General features: G+C 29.9%; 1 protein-coding gene across 1 annotated transcript in view; it reads left to right on the top strand.

Moving 5' to 3' along the window:
* Positions 1–22,841, top strand: part of LOC142328805 (sodium-dependent proline transporter-like) — a 268,485-nt gene that overhangs the window by 228,958 nt on the left and 16,686 nt on the right. The window contains exons 4-9 of the mRNA XM_075372849.1: positions 11,006–11,137; positions 14,126–14,301; positions 15,668–15,765; positions 19,642–19,774; positions 20,543–20,677; positions 22,115–22,218. Of these exons, the coding sequence (XP_075228964.1) occupies positions 11,006–11,137; positions 14,126–14,301; positions 15,668–15,765; positions 19,642–19,774; positions 20,543–20,677; positions 22,115–22,218 (778 nt within the window). The remainder of the gene's footprint in view (positions 1–11,005; positions 11,138–14,125; positions 14,302–15,667; positions 15,766–19,641; positions 19,775–20,542; positions 20,678–22,114; positions 22,219–22,841) is intronic.

The following is a 22,841-nucleotide window of genomic DNA, read 5'->3' as shown; positions in this document are numbered from 1 at the left end:
TATACATTAGAAAAGTACAATCTTAAAATATTTTTCTACATAGTCGTCATTTAAATTCAGGCACTTATAACGATGCACAACTTTTCAACTCCTTTTCTGTAGAAATCTGCCGCCTTAAATTGTCGGCACCCATCTTGCACAAACTTGTGATAAACCAATCTTCCCCGAACAATTTCATGCAGTAAACTTCGTGAAATTTGGAGGAAATGAAGCGAGAGTTCCGTAATCGTAATGCGACGATTTTCACGAATTTTATCGTTGATTTTCATCGTCCGTTCATTAGTCACAAGGCTAGGCCGACCAATGCGGTCCTCATGATGAACATCGGTGCGACCACTTTTAAACTGAATCCACCACTGCCTCACTCTACCTGCACTTATTATTCCATCTCCGTACACCTCACAAAGTTGCCGATGAATTTCAATCGGTTTGAGGTTTTTTGCCAGTAAAAACCAAATCACTGAACGCATCTCACAACTCGTGGGATTTTCTATTGAAGCGCGCATTTCAATAATTCACAACGAACAGAGTAGAAAAACGACAGTCAACTCGCAATGTAGAAATGTTTTGACGCCAAGATTGCGGCTTTGGTTCAAGATCGCGTGGTTGGAAAGCACCTGGGCACCCGATGCCCTTAAAAACAAAGGAGAGGCGTACCATCCCTCCAAGACCTGTATAAATCTATACAAAGACATTCCCTTAGTCGTGGCGTACCATTCTTGCTACCATGCATCCATCGTGAGGCTGTAGAGCCTCCTACGCAGACGAGATGGGCAACTGTTCGAAATTTAGAACCGCTGCATTGAGATCACCGATACGCTCCGGTACAGGCCCACCCCGAAACCGCATCCCAAATACTTCGGCCTCCCTATCTCTTCACAACTTCCACATGGCTGCTGAACTTTCACCACTAAATCCATTGGGAGAACCTTTCCCAATACGGTAGTAGCCTCATAGGAGGTTGTTTTAAAAACATCGTTCATACAATCAAGGCTCTGCGCTGGGCACTTCTTAAATTCTGAATAAGTGCTCAATTTCCATCCAAGATATGCGCCCAAACGGACGCAGCATAAGAGGCCATACTGTCGAAGACACCTCGTTACACCATCTTCAAATGACGGCCCGACAGCCCGTAATCCTTCCGAACAATCCTCCTAAGCTTGTGCATCAAAGAGATTGCGTCCGCCGCTACTTACGTAATGTGGTTGATAAACAGCAACTTTTCATCAAACAAAACACCTAAGTACTTATGAACTTTAACTCGGCTGATGACACATGTTTTATATACTTAATGTGGGGGATTACGACTGTACGATAATTTTTCTGCCCTTGAGAACCATATACTTCGTCTTGGGCCCAGAAATCTTTAAATTTTGTATGTCCATCTGCGGTCGAAAAAGCCGCCTGCGCCCGGTGTTAGCTGCGTTCGTGAACAAACAAGAGATTCATCGGCGAAAGGCTGGGCCGTGACCCCTGATGGGAATGTCAGTTCCATTAATTCATCAAATACCAGATTTCCTGTTGACAGATTTTTCCACAGCTAGGTTGCGCATCTGTAAACAGAGCCGTACGATTAGACAAATAGTCACGCACTACGGCCAGTAGGGCTACGGGAACATTGCGGCGTTCCAACTCATAGAGGACAGAACTCCAACACAAGGAAGGAAATGCTGCCTCTATGTCAATTAAAATTGCCAAAACATATTTACAATTGGCACAAATGTAAGTTACCTTCTGAACCGCCCTCGTACACAGTTGTATAGATAAATTGATATTCTCTGTTTGTTTATTTTTAAAACTTTATTACTAGCAGATCCGGCAATGCTTTGATATTGCTAGATTTGAGTATACATATAGATTAAATGAACACAATTGAAAGTTTGATAAAACATTAACAAAATAAACATTACGGAACTTCACAAAATTTAACCTTTCCCTTTTCCCTCCCCCTTCCCTGTCCCCTTCTTCACCATTTTCCTTTTTACATTTCTTTTCCCCCTTTCTCTGTTATCCTTTTCCCATTTTTATTTTACCATATTACCTTTCCCCTTCCCCGTTATCCCCTTTCCCTTTCCTTCCTCCATTTCTCTTTCCTTTACCTTTTGTACTTTTATTTTTCTTCCTTTTCCCCGTTTTCCTTTTTTCCATTATCCCATCCTTCCCCTTTTCCTGTTCTTCCCCTTTTACCTTGTTCAATTTTTCCCTTTCTCCCTTTCCCTGCGTGTAAAATTGGTCCAGTACTTTTTTAGTCTATAGCGGACTCATATATCAGAAACATTGAAATGGAATCGTAAAATATTTAGTATAGTGGTGTAGCTTTTATGTCCAACAGGTAGCGCTGTGTACAAGACTACACTTCATTTACACTCATACATATCATCCTCATTCATCCTCTGAATAATTATTTAAACTGTAGTTACTTGAGGCCAAACAGGAAAAAAGAGAGGTAGCGCTGTTTTAAAAAAAAGCATGTTTTTATGTCATAGGTGTGACATATTAAGTAAATAAAAACACGCGTGTATTCGAATGCAACATTATGTCAGAATTTCAGTGAAATTGGTGAAGAACTTTCAGAGAATTAAAATTTTGAGCAAATGAACATTTACATTTATAGATTAGATTTTTTTCACTGTAATATGATTTTTTTTTTTGTCTTCAGTCATTTGACTGGTTTAATGCAGCTCTCCAAGATTCCCTATCTAGTGCTAGTCGTTTCATTTCAGTATACCCTCTACATCCTACATCCCCAACAATTTGTTTTACATACTCCAAACATGGCCTGCCTACACAATTTTTCCCTTCTACCTGTCCTTCCAATATTAAAGCGACTATTCCAGGATGCCTTAGTATGTGGCCTATAAGTCTGTCTCTTCTTTTAACTATATTTTTCCAAATGCTACTTTCTTCATCTATTTGCCGCAATACCTCTTCATTTGTCACTTTATCCACCCATCTGATTTTTAACATTCTCCTATAGCACCGCATTTCAAAAGCTTCTAATCTTTTCTTCTCAGATACTCCGATTGTCCAAGTTTCACTTCCATATAAAGCGACACTCCAAACATACACTTTCAAAAATCTTTTCCTGACATTTAAATTCATTTTTGATGTAAACAAATTATATTTCTTACTGAAGGCTCGTTTAGCTTGTGCTATTCGGCATTTTATATCGCTCCTGCTTCGTCCATCTTTAGTAATTTTACTTCCCAAATAACAAAATTCTTCTACCTCCATAATCTTTTCTCCTCCTATTTTCACATTCAGTGGTCCATCTTTGTTATTTCTACTACATTTCATTACTTTTGTTTTGTTCTTGTTTATTTTCATGCGATAGTTTTTGCGTAGGACTTCATCTATGCCGTTCATTGTTTCTTCTAAATCCTTTTTATTCTTGGCTAGAATTACGATATCATCAGCAAATCGTAGCATCTTTATCTTTCACCTTGTACTGTTACTCCGAATCTAAATTGTTCTTTAACATCATTAACTGCTAGTTCCATGTAAAGATTAAAAAGTAACGGAGATAGGGAACATCCTTGTCGGACTCCCTTTCTTATTAGGGCTTCTTTCTTATGTTCTTCAATTGTTATTGTTGCTGTTTGGTTCCTGTACATGTTAGCAATTGTTCTTCTATCTCTGTATTTGAACCCTAATTTTTTTTAAATGCTGAACATTTTATTCCAGTCTACGTTATCGAAAGCCTTTTCTAGGTCTATAAACGCCAACTATGTTGGTTTGTTTTTCTTTAATCTTCCTTCTACTATTAATCTGAGGTCTAAAATTGCTTCCCTTGTCCCTATACTTTTCCTGAAACCAAATTGGTCTTCTCCTAACACTTCTTCCACTCTCCTCTCAATTCTTCTGTATAAAATTCTAGTTAAGATTTTTGATGCATGACTAGTTAAACTAATTGTTCTGTATTCTTCACATTTATCTGCCCCTGCTTTCTTTGGTATCATAACTATAACACTTTTTTTGAAGTCTGATGGAAATTCCCCATTTTCATAAATATTACACACCAGTTTGTATAATCTATCAATCGCTTCCTCACCTGCACTGCGCAGTAATTCTACAGGTATTCCGTCTATTCCAGGAGCCTTTCTGCCATTTAAATCTTTTAATGCTCTCTTAAATTCAGATCTCAGTATTGTTTCTCCCATTTCATCCTCCTCAACTTCCTCTTCTTCCTCTATAACACCATTTTCTAATTCATTTCCTCTGTATAACTCTTCAGTATATTCCACCCATCTATCGACTTTACCTTTCGTATTATATATTGGTGTACCATCTTTGTTTAACACATTATTACATTTTAATTTTTGTACCCCAAAATTTTCCTTAACTTTCCTGTATGCTCCGTCTATTTCTATGTAATATAATATTCAGTATTAAATTATTCTGTTAATTAAAGTACATTTTCATGTGAAACTTTAGAAAAATTAGTTGGGCAATAGATATAAAATATTATTATGTTTCTATATATATTATTATTATTATGTTTCTGCTTACCTAACGTAGCTTAATTGTATTCTTTTTAACTCAGTTTTGTTTTTGACATTTAGCCTGTTTAGTTTAAGAGGGTAGTAAACTTAACAGAGTTGATTATTGAATTATGATTTGATCTAATTGAGTAGATAAAAATTAAAATGAGAAACGTTGGATGATTTAATCAAATAAAATACTTTCTTTTATTCATACTGGCAAATTATATATCAAGGGTTCTGCATGACTATTTTTCTAAATAATAAAATACACTGTTATTATTGCAGTCAATTATAGTATAATTATTTTTGAACTCAATTCTGGAAGAGGTTGGTATGTGCATTTTATACAGATTACACGTTTTAGCATATGCAGTATTATGTTCATTCACCATTTACTTTATGTTCATGAATGCATTTACAGATCGGATTCAGGAAAATTTTAAACTAAAATTAGCATCTTATTTGAATTCTATTGAACTAATTTCCTACTCTCATGCTACTCACTCAGATCTCTTATTCTCTTCCTCCTAACTTCAGAAACTCCTTTCCTTATTGTCATCTATTTGTAAGACGAATAAATGGCTCTTACAGTTGGAATTTCAGTTTCTAAATTAAACCATCCGTGCCTTTGCTTTTCCTAGTTTTTATAAATTAAATTTCTTTGTAAATTGGAAAGATTTTGATAATTTTTAATGACAATTAATTTATCAGTATTTTCCAAACTGGTTAATATCTTGTTATCTTATTTATAAATTATTTACTATTTTATTTCTGAAATTTAGTTAAGAGTTACTATTATTTAGAATGTTTAAGAAACCTCATTTTTATCTAAGTAAAATGAAGTAAAAAAAAATGAACACTATTTTATGTGAGAACTTTATTCTTTAATGTCTTAAAATTAGTGAATGGATGTGAATAAAATTTGTACTTTGATAATTACTAAAGATAATAAAACAGTTGAGGCTGTAAAATAAAAGTACTGGTAAAACACCTTCATAAAAAAAATTTTTTTTTTTTTTTTGTCGGTTTGATGCAGCTCTCCAAGATTCCCTATCTAGTGCTAGTCGTTTCATTTCAGTATACCCTCTACATCCTACATCCCTAACAATTACAAACATATTCCAAACGTGGCCTGCCTACACAATTTTTTCCTTCTACCTGTCCTTCCAATATTAAAGCGACTATTCCAGGATGCCTTAGTATGTGGCCTAAGTCTGTCTCTTCTTTTAACTATATTTTTCCAAATGCTTCTTTCTTCATCTATTTGTCGCAATACCTCTTCATTTTTCACTTTGTATATCTGAAATATACATATATATAAATTTTAATGTATGTTAGTTGATTTTTTTAAATATCAAAATTTTTCTTAAAGAAATGAAGTAGTATGCTAATTTCATACATTAGTATATCTAACACAGACTGTTTTAGGATATCATAAAATATGATGAAACATAAGTTTCTTTTTTGTAAATCAGTTGCTGAGGACATTGCCAAAAATGAAAGGAAATTTTTTTTAACCTGTTACCCAAATATTCCATCCGATTCTTATCATTAACAATTACTTTACTTTTTAATATATGCCTGTTATCAAAGTAAAAATAAACAAAATGTCATTAATTGTAATCTATTTCAAAACAATTATTAAAAAAAGGCTATTTTTTTAAAAAATATTAAGTGAATGTTAAGAAATTAATTTAAATGTCTAAGACTTTGTGAGGGTTTTTTTTGTAAAAGAATGTGATCCTTATTAGGTATAAGATGAATTTTGTATTTAGTGAGTACATTAACATGTTTTCATAAAAACAAATTATTAATATTATTTTCCTAAAAATCTACTTGTAATTCTAACAAATTTGCCTTATTGAATCAAATGTATTTTAAAAATGCATTAATGAAATTGCTTTTCTTTTTTTTAATATATTTCACCACTTTTCTCATCTCTTGTCAAAAAAAAAAAAAAATATTCTACAGATAATGTTAAAACTAATTAATTAAACATTTTAAAAAAGATTCCTTACAAAATTATTGATGTAATGAAAAATATGTCTAATGAAAAATTTAATATCTAAAATTTAAAATCTAATGTTTTATATATACTCCTACAACAAAATGTAATCTAAGAATACCTAAATAACTACTCCTAATAAAATGAATTATAAAACTCAAAAATAACTTGTATGCATAAACTGAAATAATAATTATAACCACATTCTGCTTTGTGGTCCATTCTCGATGCCAGGCGTCAGTTAGGTTAAATCCATCCTCTGGCAGCAATTGCTGTTTTGATAGGTGGCTTTCTAGATCGAAGGCGACCACGATTGGCATCCTCAATGTCTTCATGTATTGGCAGGTGTCGATTGTCTATAATCTAACCAAATCCCATGTATTACACATAGGCTACTGGGTTTTGACTTGTCACGTAAGACATGGTCAGCACTAAACAGAACACGGACTCAGCATGATATTTCCTGTATAAATGGGGTAAAACACAGACGCTCCTTTGTGAGTGTGGTGCAAATCAAACTGTCAGACACACCACAGAAGTTTGCCCTAGGACAGCTTATGAAGGGAATCCTGAAGATTTCCTGATGGCGACTCCAGAATCGGTAGCATATATTAGTTTGTTAAATCTTTCTTTGTAATTTTGACTGTAATTGGTTTTATGTTTTGGTGCCATATGCTAAATAAATAAATATTACCACATTATTACTATCACTCTAACTCTTACTGATTTCCATGAAGGAGTGGTAATATCTCTCTTTTACATAGAAGCTTCTAGGTTTGAATCCCACAGTTTGGAATTTTTCATACCCAACAAATTGAGATAAACCTATAATTTCTTAGATAATAAATAAATTATTATATTCAAATTTATATTTCTAAAATGCATTGTTTAATGTAGGTATATTAGTGTGTTGTTTATATAGAGTTTTATTATTGAATGTTATATTTATTTTTTTCTATATACATATAGAGTCATTGTGAATAAAATCAAATTAATATTATTTTTAAATATACCTTAAGATCATTGTTAAATGACAGCATAATGCTGCAGCAAAAAATAATAATGACCTTATTTCAAATTAAAAGATCTATCTTATTGTAATTTTTTATAGGAAATGTAAATAAGTAAAAATAAAAAATTATCTTAAACAAGAGATAAATATTAAAAATTAGAACACACGACTGCCAAAAAAAAAACTTTGTTTGGCTTGGTTCAATCATGATTTTTTTATTATACTAGCAAATACCCCACTTGAATTTTGAAAATCGGACAATTGTTTTTAAAGATATTATTAGAGAACCCATTGCACCTTCCAAAACAACACCCCTGGGGTCATCCCTTTTGTTAGCAGTTGAAGTGATGATTGGTCTAGCATTACACGAGGTGCCTGCATCACCTCTTCACTCTACCCTCACACACAGTTCCCATGGTAGCCCATAATTATTAAGCAGAAATTTTTTTAATTTATATAATATTATTTCATTTTATTTAACCATAAATTTAATTCTATTGTTTTTGTAATATTATTCATTTGATTGATTCGAATCATTCAGTTCAAACCCAGTTCATACACTGATAAGAGGCTCACAGTTCATTAATTCAATTTATTAAAGTTTGTGCTTAAACCAGAAAAATCTCCATTACTGTATATATAAAATAATAACTAAACTCTATTCTTTGGTTATACAAATATAAAAAAACTAAAGTTAGAAAATTATCCAGATTAATAGAAAATTTCCTAATGCAATTCATTAGGTCAACAAACAAAACAAAAACAAAAGCAGAAAACCTCAACGTTTCGTCCAAGATGTAGGACATCGAGGTTTTGTACTTTTGTTTTTGTTTGTTTGGTTGTTGACCTAATGAATTGCATCAGAAAATTTTCTATTAATTTGGATAATTTTCTAACTTATTTAGTTTATATATAGAGCCTATGGCACTCTATATATAAACTAAATATAGATAATTTGGATAATTTTCTTACATTACCGATGGTAATGTAAGAATTCCAACATGGTGGGAGGGGGTCATACTTCTAAATCAGTTCTGCCATTGAGCTACTAAGTTGGAACAAACATACATACATACACTTAAATAGATTACAGTCCTTTTTTTGTAGTCGTGTAAAAAAATAGAGATTGTTATTCAACATAGTTTCATCACAATTAAAAGTTTGTTACAGACATTTAATGGGATAAAGAGTTAAATAAATTTTTTTTAAGACCAGCTTGGAGAGAAAAAATAAAACTTACATTTCTTTGTTTTATTGCTGATTCTACTGTATAAAAAAAGAAAGAAAAAAATCGCAGTTAAAATTTATAGCGCAATTGATTTAGAAAAAAACAATTGAAAAAAAAAATAACTATAACATTACCACTGCTCCCTGTATTCATGACAATATATATTTATAAAGCATTTATTCTTTTAGTTAGATTTAGAGAAAATGTATTAAATTATTGCCATATATTTTATGAATTTTTACATTAATCTGTCATGTGAGGATTACAGTAACGAGAATTTGAACGTAAATATTGTACAAAGATGCAACAGTTTTTTCATTTAAAGTTAAACATGTCATTTTAGATTACAGGTTTTGTTGTTAAATTCGAAATCTTTATATTGTATCAGTATTTTGTAGGTTTTTATTTTGCCATTAAATGCAGTAGACATTTGTATATAATTTTTCAAATAGATCAATAGATTGCAATATTTCAATTCTTTTTTTCAATCAAATCAGTTTATACTGGATGGCAGTTTGTATTTTTAATATGTTTATAGTATAAATCACTTTTCAAAAATCAATCTCACATTTTTTGTTATTAGACACATATAACAGAGTGAATAAATATTTAGACTTAGATGGGAAGAGATGTAATATATATGTGTAAATTCACATGTACATACGAGTATTTACTAACTAAAAATGTAACTCTTCTTTGCTTCCCTTTGTTCATTAAAAGTAGACTTAGCAATTACATAATAATCTTACTTAAGAGTTTTATTATAAGAAAAAAATTTTAAGATCAAATATTATAGGTGTCACTATGTAAGAATATCTTGGTTACCATTATGGTTTATCTTGAAGTTTCACAAAATTATTATTTTTAAGAAATTCTAATCCAAAATTTTATTATAAATAAAATGTTTATACCAAAACACTTTCAAGTTTACTTTCATCAGTATGTAAAATTGTTTTGTGTAAATGCTAAACTACATTTACAAACCTAATGTAAATTTACAAAATGTTTTAGTTTGAAAAGTTGTTACTTTTCCAACTAAAACAATTATCAGCTGCTGCAATGCACAAAAATGAAGTAGCATTGACCTGTAATTGATGAAAACTGCCGCTCATAATTCAAATCATTTTTACATTAGTAGACAGTTTTTCTGTTATAAATTTTAGTTTACTTCCTCTATACAGATTTCTATTCTACTCTTACAACCATTTCCTAGAGAATGTGAATATAAGTTTGCAATGGTGAGGCAAATCATTTTGTTATAGTAGTGAATTGATATTACATTACATGCTTCTATAAGTGAAGTCAAATCGAGTCATTGATACTGACAAACAGAGATATGCCGAGTCATATAGTTAATTAAAGCAGATGCTGTGAATTTTGGAATTGACAATATTTTAGAGAAGCTAGTTTGCAGGCCAACTTCTTTTTGTTCTTGGGAGATCCATTATATAGATGAAGTGTTTCTATTATAAAAACATTCCTTGTTTCAAGTTACTGCATAAAAGTGGAATTGACTTATCAAATTTCTGAATATACTCGAACTTCTTGTGTTAAACATGGTAGAAAAGTTTAGTTTAAACAGGCAATTCAAATTCTTACATTTGAGAAAAAAAGAGCATCATTACCCACAACATATTTAGGGTGATAGATTAGAAATTGGAATAGAATTTCTGATTTTTTTGAGCAGCAGGTACTTTAGCCATTAATTTGTCTTTTTTAGCTCCTGTAAATATGAAACAATTCTTAGCTAATTTCATAGACACAAAGGGTCACTACCCTGTGAAAAGTCCAATAAAGAAATGGTTGCTGTTGTGATGATTACTGAAAGATGCCAATAATGTGCCACAGAATCACAGCACATGTCTAAGGAAGAAGGAAAAAAATAAGGAAAGGGAAGAGGATAAAGAGTAGTAACCTTGAGTTGAGGTAGTCTTCATCTCGACCAGAACCCTACATTATATGTGGCACATCTGAATGTGTGTATAATTTGAAACATCTGAAACAAATTCTGAAAGATTCAATATCATTTTGTTTTGAATTCTGTTGGCTAAGTGGGACTATGGTGGGTTAACTGCCTTAGGCCAGGAAAAGATTGTGTTCAAATCTGTTATTGATGTATATTTAAACTTATAAATTTTACCTATTGAAAAATTAATGGTGTTTTTTTTTCTGCAGGCTCCTAGTTAGTGAGACCTCATTAAATACTATTATTATCTTAATTATATATTTATAAATTTGTTTAATGTTGTAATTTAATTGTATTATTTCTTTTGCAGGTGCTTTCCTCGTACCATATCTAATTATGCTTGCATTAGCTGGTAAACCAATGTACTTTTTGGAATTGGCCATTGGGCAATTTGGTGGTGTAGGCCCACTTGCATTATGGAATTGTTGTCCAATTGCTAAAGGTATTTCACAAGCATATGTTTAATATAATTTTACAATAGAGAATAATAATTTTTTTTAATGATATGTATTGTACAGAAACAATTTTTTTAATTTCAGGAAGTATGGTTGCTTAGATTTTGAGATCAGCCCTTAAATGTATATATAGGTTTTTTTTATCTTGTGCCAGTTTATTTTAAGTGAAGGACCCTGGGTAAGATAGTAAACTACATCTCCTTACAACATAAAGTTTCAACAATACCTGGAATATCTTAGGAAATAACTTCCTGGAAATTGAAATGTGTGAAGTTAGGATAAAATGCCAGCAACCAAGGTTACATTTAATAAATTGGTACTATAGTTCACAAAGTTATACACCATTGGGGCAGTTTCATTGTGCAATTATACTGTTGCATTTATTATAAACTAATGACTTAGCAGTTTATGTTGTTTGAAATTTTATAAAAAGACAGATGAGTGGCTCTCTGTTAACAGTTGTAGCAAATTCTAATCATTGTAGGATGATAAGTTAATTGGATATATCCAGGTTACTCGCATACATTTAATAATTTTGTCATGTACTTTTAGTCATTAATTTAGCTAGATACTTTTATCATCAGTGCGCAGTAAAGTAAAAAGGAAAGCAGTTGTTTTTCTTGTAGTAATAATAAAAGGCTTTCATGATAAATGTGAGGAATCTCTGAACTCCATACTACTTGTATGTTGTTCTGGCTACAATTGTTAACAGAAAAATGAAACCTCAATTCATCTGATTAAAAATCAGTCCAAAACAAGCACACCACCCCAAACTAATCATTTGAACTATCCAAAACACTGAAATCATCTGAAAGTCAGGTTCTCCAAGTTCTTGCACTAAGTAGAGGTTTTACTTAACATTTTTCCTAGCCTTGTGAATAAGTTCGCCTACATTTCCTTTTCATGAAATTTAGGCACTAAACAAAAAATAATAAACTTATTTGGTACTGCACTATCAGGAAAATTAGCTATAAATGTGGGATTCAGAGTAAGACCAAGTGATTAAATAATGTTCTAAAATAAATAGATGCTAGACCTGCAAAAACGGCGTTCTTCTTATAACATTGCAAAATTACTGACACAGACAGGGATACAAGTTACATGATCTATATATTTTGGCCTTGTTTAGTACAGTTCAGAAGAATATGTCTTGCCAACAAATGTATAACAACAGACTTATAAATTTAGGATTGAAATTTGTTTTGGGGATGCTTGACTTTACGAACGCACACTTATTTTAAGTAAGATTAAATCATGTTCTGCTGTAGGTAGCACCTTGAATGAAATTTATTTAAAAAAATACTGAATTTTGAAAATCTGTATTCTGTATACATTATTAAACTTAATTTAAATAATTGTTGACATGTGTTTTATTTTAATGTTTTCATCACATCCTAAACAAATTGCTTTCATTTCAGTGGCTTCAGTTATTTAAATTTGAATCCATTACATTCATTTGTGTTTGTTTATATAAGATTAAGCATAATTGGAATTAACTGATATAAAAAACTTAACCTATGAAATTATTTAAATTAGAAATAACTTATGTAATTGAAATTTTTACATATCTGCAAATTGTTCTTGAAACGCTTGGGATGGCTAAAATGTAATGCACACTTGTGTGTAATGGGAGAACAAAATATCACACAAAGCAACAGGAGCTGCTGCCGTCTTGTAGTTTCACTCCCCTACTGCTAACATTCCAAAACTCTTTGATCCACGCCCTTTCATTTTCTATCAGTCGCCACTATTATGGAGTCAAGTATATCCACTATGCCAACATGTCTAAAATAAAGTGCAGTGATTGAATTTTTAACAGCGGAAAAAGTGAACGCTAGTGACATTCATTCTTGTCTAAAAGCCATATATATGACGAAACTGTAGAGCAAAGTACTGTGAGTTGGTGGAAAATAAAATTTTGGGCAACAGAGGCTGGTCAAGTAAATATTGAAGATGAAGTGGTCAACCAGTTTTTGTGATTGATGAGAAGCACCCAAAGAAGGTGAATGAATTGATTCAAAATGACTGTAGTGTCAGATCAAATAATTCTACAACACAATAATATTTACCTCCATACTCACCAGATTTAACACCCTGCAATTTTCACTTCTTCTGATATTAAAGAAGGTTATTAAGATATTCATTTCACCATATATAATAAACTAAAGGACACAGTCAGATTGTGGATCAATGAAGACCACCAGCATTCCTCATTCACGGAATTAGAAAACTGGTTCACTGTTGGGGAAAAATGTGTAGTTGTAAACGATGACTGCATGGAAAAATAAATGTATTTAAGGTTTTGTAGTTATAAAATGTGTTTTTGTACCATACTTTTTTTTTTATTATCTCTTTTCATTTGAGAGTAACAAGCAACTGTGTATGTTATTTCAGCCACTCCTTGTAGTATTTACCAGTGGGCCTCCCCCTTGACAAAGAGCAGATGTTTGGCAATTACTCACTCAGGATGGACTTTATAAACAAAAAATTAAGCCTATTCACCTTTTGGTTGCACTTTTTAATATACTCTAGATTGATTTTAGCAAAACATTCCGAGGTATTAAAAATAAAGCAACTAGTTACAGCTTTCTGTATAACTTTTTTTCAATTTCAAACAAGAAATCCTTTCTTTATTTAGTGGAGTACTTTTTTATTTACATGCTGTTAAAACTTAAGTAAAATATTTTAGGAAGAAGTAAATCAAATAAAACTTTAAACAATTTCATGTTTTTTGAGAAATAAATGAGATCTGGCATGTAAAGAAATATCTGGTAGTTCAGCTTGAACAGTGCTGAAGTAGTGTTAATGTGTGTATTCTAATAGTCCAAAATGGTTGAACATTTTTATTTTAATTACCAAGATTTGATAGTACCTATGTTTGTTTATGCAGTTTTATTATACGTTGTTAGTAATTTACACAACTGAATTCTGGATTAATAAAGGATTAACATCTGGATTCTGGATTATGCTTTCAGGTGTAGGCTGTGCTATGGTGATGGTGTCAATGATTGTTTGCATTTATTATAATGTTATTATGTCATATACTGTGTTCTACATGGTTTCCTCATTCGCAGCAGAAGTGCCTTGGAGTAAATGTGATCCTAGCTGGGCTGATATGACAACATGTTATGTTCGTGGAGCTTCTGCTCCGGTCAGTTTGTAATTATACAGATATATATAGTGAATTTAATTATTTAATTATTTTGTATTTGTAATTCTGATTTCTCATGTGTTTTCAATCAATTGTCCTTTAACTTACTTGTATCAAAAAATATTTTCTTTTTTTTTTTTACATTTTGAATAGCCATTTCTAGTCATCTTGCAGTCACTTTTATAATATCAACCTATTTGATAATGATAATCAGAATAGTTGTCACTGTGTGGAGTTCCAGCTTCTAGCTGGATCTACTTAAAGCATAGACATACTTAAAGCAATATCCTGAAACAAAAAGTATTCAAGACCTTGAATGTAATACCAGTATTAACGTTTTAATATCTCCTCCATATGTATTGCTTGCTTCAGTATGATGGAATATATCAGACAGAGAAGCAAATATCACATGTGAAAAAACCAGTCTTTCAAAACATTTTCAAATAATGTTAAAATAACAGTCTATTTCCTTGCTTAAGGAAATTTGATAAACTAAAATATCTAAATACACCTTGGTTAATAATTTATTCAGGATACCTCTTCACCACCTATAGTTCAATTTGTGATAAGCAAAGAATGAGTCTTGACACTGAATGTGTTAAGCAATGTTAATTGCTTATTTTCTTAAATGAAGATCTGCAATACACATATTCAATACCAATCAATTGTTTTAATTAAATGCATTTTTCATTAAAAAAAATTAATTAAAATTTAATACTAGGAATAATAATCCGCATTATTTAAAATAATGAATAATGATTTAATGTTAAATGAACCACACATCGGTATTATGATAAAGACCATAGTTTCTTATAAACAGCTTAATAGAAAAGAAGTACCTAGATACATCATCAGGTAGATACATATCATATTGTATTTTCTATTCTCTTGCCAGGAGTGAGAATAGATTTCTTATATCTGAAAATGCATACTTGTTAAAATACATGGAGTTATTTATATAATTTTATTAAAGCAAAAGATATGAGACATGTTTCTTGATAATCGATATTCTCAGGTAAAGTTTTTGTCATTCATACAAATTATTGCTACTAAGAACCAGATTAATTAGGTACATTTAATGTTAATAATATATACTTGACATCATCCATTTTCATGTTAGTGTAATAACATTATTGTAAAATAAATAAAACAGATTTGTCTATCTGATTTCTATATTATGTATGTTTCTCTTTGATAAATAATTTTGAATTGCATTTAACTATTTAATGGAATATCTGTAAATTATACAGTTAATTATATATACATACAATGTTGTTTTTTTTTTTTTGTTAAAAAAAAGTGATAGTATTTTATCTTCTTTTAATTTAAAGAAAATCTTAATAGAAAATTGTGCTTTCACTTTCAGATGCCTAATGCTACATTATTTACAAATTCTTCACTTAATGCTTCACTGATCCATTCAGATGTCAGCAATAAGGAAACTGCTAGTCTCCAATACTGGGAGTAAGTAATTAATTGCATTATTTTTAAAAATAAATTCTACTTATTTCAAAATAACATGATTTTATAAAATTAAAATTTTTCTTCAACTAATATCTCAGTGTTTGTAAATTTAGGAGAAATAAAAAATAATAAATCTACATTCATTGCTGTTTACAGATAATTCAACTAATTTTTAATTTGTAAAATTTAAAAAAGAAATTAACAATTTTATAAATTAGCAAGACTAAATTTTTTTTATTATTATTTCATTTTTCTCTTGCTATGGTTAAAAGTAACTGAAGGCCTGCGTTACCATTTTGAAGTGAAATTACACCGCCTATTGTTAGATTTAGAGATTTACAAAACTAGTTTATTAAATTAAATTCAGCTGTGTTTTTGACATATAAAATGTAGTATATTGAGGTTATTAGAGTAAACTTAGTAAAATAGGACTCAATTCGCTATTTTTATGCAGGACTATGCCTTGTTAAATTTGTGTAATACTTTGTTTTTGTTTCTTAGTAAGATAAAAAAAGGCTCTCAATCAGATCCAATTTGTTTGTCAGTTTTAATAAATTTCTCCCTCCTTGAACAAATATCATGGAAATTTGCACTGGTCTGGCTGTATCTGGTGGTTTTGCTGTGCCAGCAGGGCAACCACCTTTTTTTAAGCTTAATGATGTAGTAACTTTCTTTGTCAGTGGTAGTACCCAGGGAGATCAGGAAACTTGGTATTTAACCAGCATTGTAATAAAGCTAAATTAGTGGCAGAGATGTCTTTGTTGTTTCACAACAAAAGAAATAGATTAATTTGTTACTTTCTAATATCTTTCCTAAACTTAGTAGAACTTAAAGTACCAGAGAATGCAGTATTGTTACTTTCTTTGCGAGTAATGATGTTGACTACATAGCCCCACTATGTAATAAAATAAGTGAAGATGTCACTTGTTTAATCGCCAGCGTTTTCGTAGCTTATCACTCTGATATGGAGCCATATATTTAATTAATTTTCCTTTGGTGAAGAAAGCAACGGGAAATCACTTCTCTTCATTTTCCCTAATCAGCTAGGCTTAGGATGTTTGTTATTTTTAAGAATGTGTATAGAGTTTTCAAGCGTGACATTGTAGATTGTCAGGTCACCTTCAACCAACCCACCGGGTTGGTCTAGTGGTGAAGGTGTCTTCCCAAATCAGCTAATTTGAAAGTCAAAAGGTCGTGCGATCAAGTCTTAGTAAAGGCAGTTATTTTTACACAGATTTGATTACTAGATCATGGATACCTGTGTTCTTTGGTGGTTGGGTTTCTATTAACCACGCATCTCAGGAATGGTCGAACTGAGACTGTACAAGACTACACTTCATTTACACTCTCATACATATCATCCTCATTTATCCTCTGAAGTATTATCTGAAAGTTAATTACCAGAGACAACAGGAAAAAGAAAGAAAGGTTTTCTGTTACTGAAATCTAAAAATCTTAAAAAAATGTAAGAGAATCATATTTTTTATATCATTAACTGGTAACACACACTGTCTAAATACTGGTTTCAGTGCAGTATGGTATCCATTATGAAAGAAAAATGTGTGATCTTTGAATTATATCCTATAAACTATTTGCCAGGAAAAATTGAATTTTAAACAATAATAAAGCTTTTTGATTTTGTATTGTTGTGAGTTGTAATTCAAAAAAATTTATAGAATTACAGAAAATTAAACATAAAAATTATCCCTTTTTTTCATAGTTTAATTTCATTATTTTGATGAAGATTATATAAAAAAAACTAGTACTCTGTAATATGTATCACTTTTTTTTATGTCAATTTTGATGTAACTGTCTTTTGGAGAAAACTGCAAGATGTTAATAGAATTCTTTTTCTAGTGAATCATGTGTTAATACAATTATACTATGTTCGTAATTTCCTTATTATAGCTAATAGCAGAATGAAAGAAGCATTAATAAGGAAAAAAATTTTAATTAAGTAGGTCTTTTCATGTAAATATAGAACAGACCAAAAGGTCTTTGTTGAATAAATAAAATAAAAATAATTATTTTATTCAAGCAAATAATAGTGAGACAACGTTTTTGTTATATCTTTATGTAAAAGGCTAATGAAATTTTGGGAAACTGATATAAAAGCTCTGTTACAATAAAACGTTGATTAGCACAAACCTTTCCATCAGCTTTTGCTACCAGTTCATTAGACAGAACATTAGGTAGGACACATCAATTTTTATCTTGAACATTTAAGCGCCCATTTTTAAACATGGTACATCATTGCCTCACTCATAACATCTTTCCGATAAACATCACATAGTTCCCGATAAATCTCAATGAGTATGATTTTTTGGCAAAAGAAGTGTAATAATTTGATCTCACTTTACAAGTGGTGGGATTGACCATACTGGCACGCATTTTAAACACTTTTAAAAAATCAACAAGACACGTCATAAACCTTCACATAGCACACATCAGCCTAGCAACAACCACCAAAATGGTGCCCTATTCTTCACAAACAACAACGAAAAATAAACTATTTTCTTGGCAGCTCTTGTGTGTATTTACATATATTTACACTTTCAATATATATATATATATTGAAAGTGTATATTATGGGCTGCAGAAATTTAGTATTATTTAAATAATCATTTTAAAAAAATCATCAGCGTACTGTATTTTTATGAAAAAAGAAAATCTTTCTTTTAAATTGATTGATAAAAATGGCAAGAAAGCACAAATTTCTTTCTTATAGGTAAAGAGAACATGCTCTGTAAAATGAAATTGGTTTTGTCATCTGATTTGATAGAACTAGTTGCTTTTGTTTTAAAAAATAAATTAGTATGTTTTAAAAAGGTAGTACATACATAAATTTAAGACCATAGAATTCTGAATTTTATATTTTTAACTTAAAATATTATATATTTTATATTATAAACCTACATATTTACTGATATCACAGTATCTGCAGATACTGTGGTGCCAGTAAGATTGTGTAATGCAAGAAATCTGCCAACTTCTTGCAGATTCAAGACATAGTACACTTAGATACAATAAGTATTTCATTTGATGACAAGCTAGCAAAGTTTTATGTAGTCACTTCAAAGCAAATAAATTGTTTTATCAGTTTGACACCAGTCGAATTGTTAAAGCAGTTTATTGTTTTTTACAATTAGTGTTGTATTTTTTTTTTTTTTTAATAAAGATAAATTCCATCTAACTTTTGATATTGCACTGATAAAGTAGAAGAAACTAATGTCATCTGAATTAATTTATTAAAGACTATACTTATTTATTTTAATTCATTGGAAAACAATTTTGAATATGATTTTAAATTAATTTTGAATAAGTAGTCAATTATTGGTTATTATAAAACAAGTTTTATGTAACTTATAAAACAATTTTAAGTTTCTATGTTTGTTTTATCTGAAAAAAAATTGTTTCCAAGTAATGAATATGGAAAACGAAACAAATTTTATATGAAATTTAAATCCTTAGCAACTTTATTAAAATAAGGAGGAAATGTTTTTCTGTATAGGTGTATGTAAAGTAGGAAGTAAAGATATTTTTTTAAACTCCCTCTAAAAAAAAATTTATTTTCACTGATTGGATTCTTATTGCTAAATAATAATATATGTATACTGTATTATACAAATTTGGTAAAAAAAAATACAGCAGATACATATCCAGGGGAGGTAAAAATTGGAATAAATTTAATTTACTATCTGGCCAACAAATATTTTAATGTACTAAATTCTAAATAAGCATTTTCTTTACAAGCTTTGGTTCTGATTAAGTTGAGAATTAAGTGATATTGACTGTAAGTAGAAACATTATAAAAAAAAATTGTGTACTTCTCTTCAATAGTTTTTCTTCGTAAGTATTTTTATTTCTGTTTTTTAGACGGCATGTATTACACCTTTCTGATGGAATAGAGCACATTGGTCCAATCAAATGGGATTTGGCACTTTGCCTTCTTTTTTCTTGGGTGGTTGTTGTGTTATGTCTTATCAAAGGCATTAAAACTTCTGGAAAGGTAAGTGAAACTACAAAATACAAAATTTTATTTACTATAAGCTAAAATAAATATGACTAACATATTCTTTTTCCTTATTTGTTTTGTGCTTTTTCATTTGATATATTTATTTTATTTGAAATTTTTTGCTACTTATATTTATCGTGAAAGTTTAATCTGAAATTTTTTATGTTAAAGTTAAATTTATAACATAAAATTCAATGGTATAATATGTTAAAATTTAATCACTGTTTGTTTTACAGCATAAATACTTATTGTGGAAGAGTTTATTAGTGCGAAAATTGACTTTTCACCACAAATTAAATAACACTACCATTAACTAATGTTGACTTTTAATTTTACTAAATTACCATTATGTATCATAAAAATTTCTTGCTCTAATAATATAAGGTCGTGTACCATTTAATTCATCCAATGATTGTTTTTACGCTGTAGTTTATAAGTCAAGAGTTTTATAAGTATTTTAAAGTAAGAATTTAAAAAATTAAGATTTTTAAAAGTATCTTCAGAAATATAACTTATTTCAGTTTTTCTACACCTACCTATAATAAAATAAATATAATTACGCTTGTATTCTGTAAACCATGGTACACTAAGTTTATTTTTTATCTTTATTTTAAATTTTCCTAAATATACTGTATTTATGTTATGTGCATTAATTGCCCAATTAGCTACTGTAGTAATTATGTTAAATACTAACTTTGAAAGTTCAATGTTATGAGGATGTAGGGTAAAAAAAGGTTTTAATGTCAATTTTATCTGTTTCAGGTGGTATATTTTGCTGCTACATTTCCTTATGTAATTTTATTTACATTAATGGTGACTGGTCTTATGCAAGAAGGAGCAATGTCTGGTGTACTTTATTTTATAACCCCTACTTGGGAAAAGTTACTTGATATTCAGGTAATTAAGTGTGTTGAATAACTATTATTGCACCTATTCTTACGTTAATAGAATTAGATTCTATTAATGTAAGAATTAATTAGATTGTATTAAAAATGATCCTCTCAAAGTCATCATATTTCAGATATGCCCTTATTGGATCCAATTCCAGGTATATATCTGGTTAAAAATAATAAATTTATTTTAGTGAAATTTAGATTTTCATAAAAGAGTTGTGTACAAAATCTTATTAAACTTAGATATTATGTTGAAAATTATTTTTAAATTTGTTTTTACAAGCTGTTATGGGAAAACATACATACATATTAACATCATATTGGCAAAAAACATTCCTGCCATTAGTTTCTTACAGTCGCCGCCAAGTAACTGTGAGCTTGGAGTAGTGATGATTACCTTATCACTACCCAACATAAGTTACATCATTTTTATGCTATTACGAGTTGACTAATCATGGTGTGCATAGCATTGATGAGCAGGCTGATCATCCAAGCTCGCCGTTATGTGGCAGCTACTGTACCTAAGATAATGTAATCAGAGGCATGATTGGTATTCTATAGACATATGAAAGGAATTTTTGTATTTCAAACTGAGCATTTAATGGAAAGAAATTAAATTTTTTTATATGTAATGTAATAAAGCCAAGAAGTTTGTTTTAAATTATGATAGTTAATTTTTCCAAACCAGCTTACAAATTATACATTTATGCACAAATTCTGATAATTAAAATATTAAATGCTATAAGTAAGTTAAATATTTGTTATTAAAATCAAAATGTTGTGTTATGTGAAGAAATGTTAGTATCACAAACAAGGATACTGATAACTGGAAACCAGTTGCCACAAAACATAAAATATCCTTACATGATCATTGTATCTGATTTTAGCAAAATGTTAAACTCTGATATTTATTTACTACACAGACAACTTATTAACAAAAGGTTTATTGAACAGACCCGTGATAGAAGATAGGAAAATATTTTCAATGAAAAAACATGAGGGATATTAGGTGGATGTTGTAGAATAAGAGCAACAAATTGAAAACCAGATTTAACGTAAAAGTTTGTTACTGTATAATGTTGGATTGTAAATTTATTTTTAACATAACTATAAAAATGGTTTGGGCATTCAGTTCCGTTGAATAACTATCTATGCCACCATGTAAGAATATTCGGGTAATTATAGCAAAGCATCATTGAATTGCAATTTCTACAGTGCTTTCTTTATTTATGTAACATGTTCTGTAACTGTAAAGATAAAACAAAACAAAAAAAAAAAGATAAATCGTGTGTAACATTTGATAAAATTTTAGATAATTCCTTATTTAAATGAATATCAGTCTATTTTCATTATTATTCGTTTCTAATACAAAGAAAATTAGAAGATATTTCTTTAGAATAGTACAATGTTGTAAACATAGGTTATTTTTTTTATTTTTCAGGTCTGGCAAGCAGCTGCTAGTCAGATGTTTTTTTCCTTAAGTGTTTCAATGGGCGGTCTAATAATGTATAGTAGTTATAATGATTTTCATAATTTTGTTTACAGGTAAGTATTGTTATTTAACATAAATATTTTTTATACTTTACTACCTAATTTATATTTCTCAACAAATTAACTTAATTTCAGTGAATTACCTAAACTCGTGCATTTACTATTTCTGTGACTGAAATTGATGTTTTTTTAATCTTGAAACATTCTGTTGGAAAATTTTAATAATGTACAGTACTATTATGCTTACATACAGGTGATTACAAATTGCATGGCAATCTCTCGGGAAATGACTCTATAGCCAAAAATACTAAAAAAGGTTCATATAAACATAGATCAGAAAATAGTTCATTAGCGAGTTTTGGCTCGCAAAACATTTAGCTCTTCTTTCTGTTCTTTTTGTGAAATTAAACCATATTAAACTTCTCGGGGTACAAATCTAGAGGTAAATTTGGTGCTTCCTCATGGTTTTTTATCTAAGAGACTGAATAAAAGTGGTCTCAGGTTACTTTGGTTTTCAGAAAGAGTATAACACAAAAAAGTTTGGTCGGAAAATAATTTTTTTTAGGTTTTGAATAAAATAATTTATCTTATAAACTAACCTGAAAAAGTAACTTTGTTATTTTATTCCTCTTCATTTTGATTTCATCAAACCTGTTAATATTCAAAATTTTTCTCCA

This window comes from Lycorma delicatula, chromosome 8 (assembly GCF_047948215.1).
Source record: "Lycorma delicatula isolate Av1 chromosome 8, ASM4794821v1, whole genome shotgun sequence".
NCBI lineage: Eukaryota > Metazoa > Arthropoda > Insecta > Hemiptera > Fulgoridae > Lycorma > Lycorma delicatula.
Note: the sequence above shows the minus strand (reverse complement) of the source record. Positions and strands in the feature narration are given on the sequence as shown.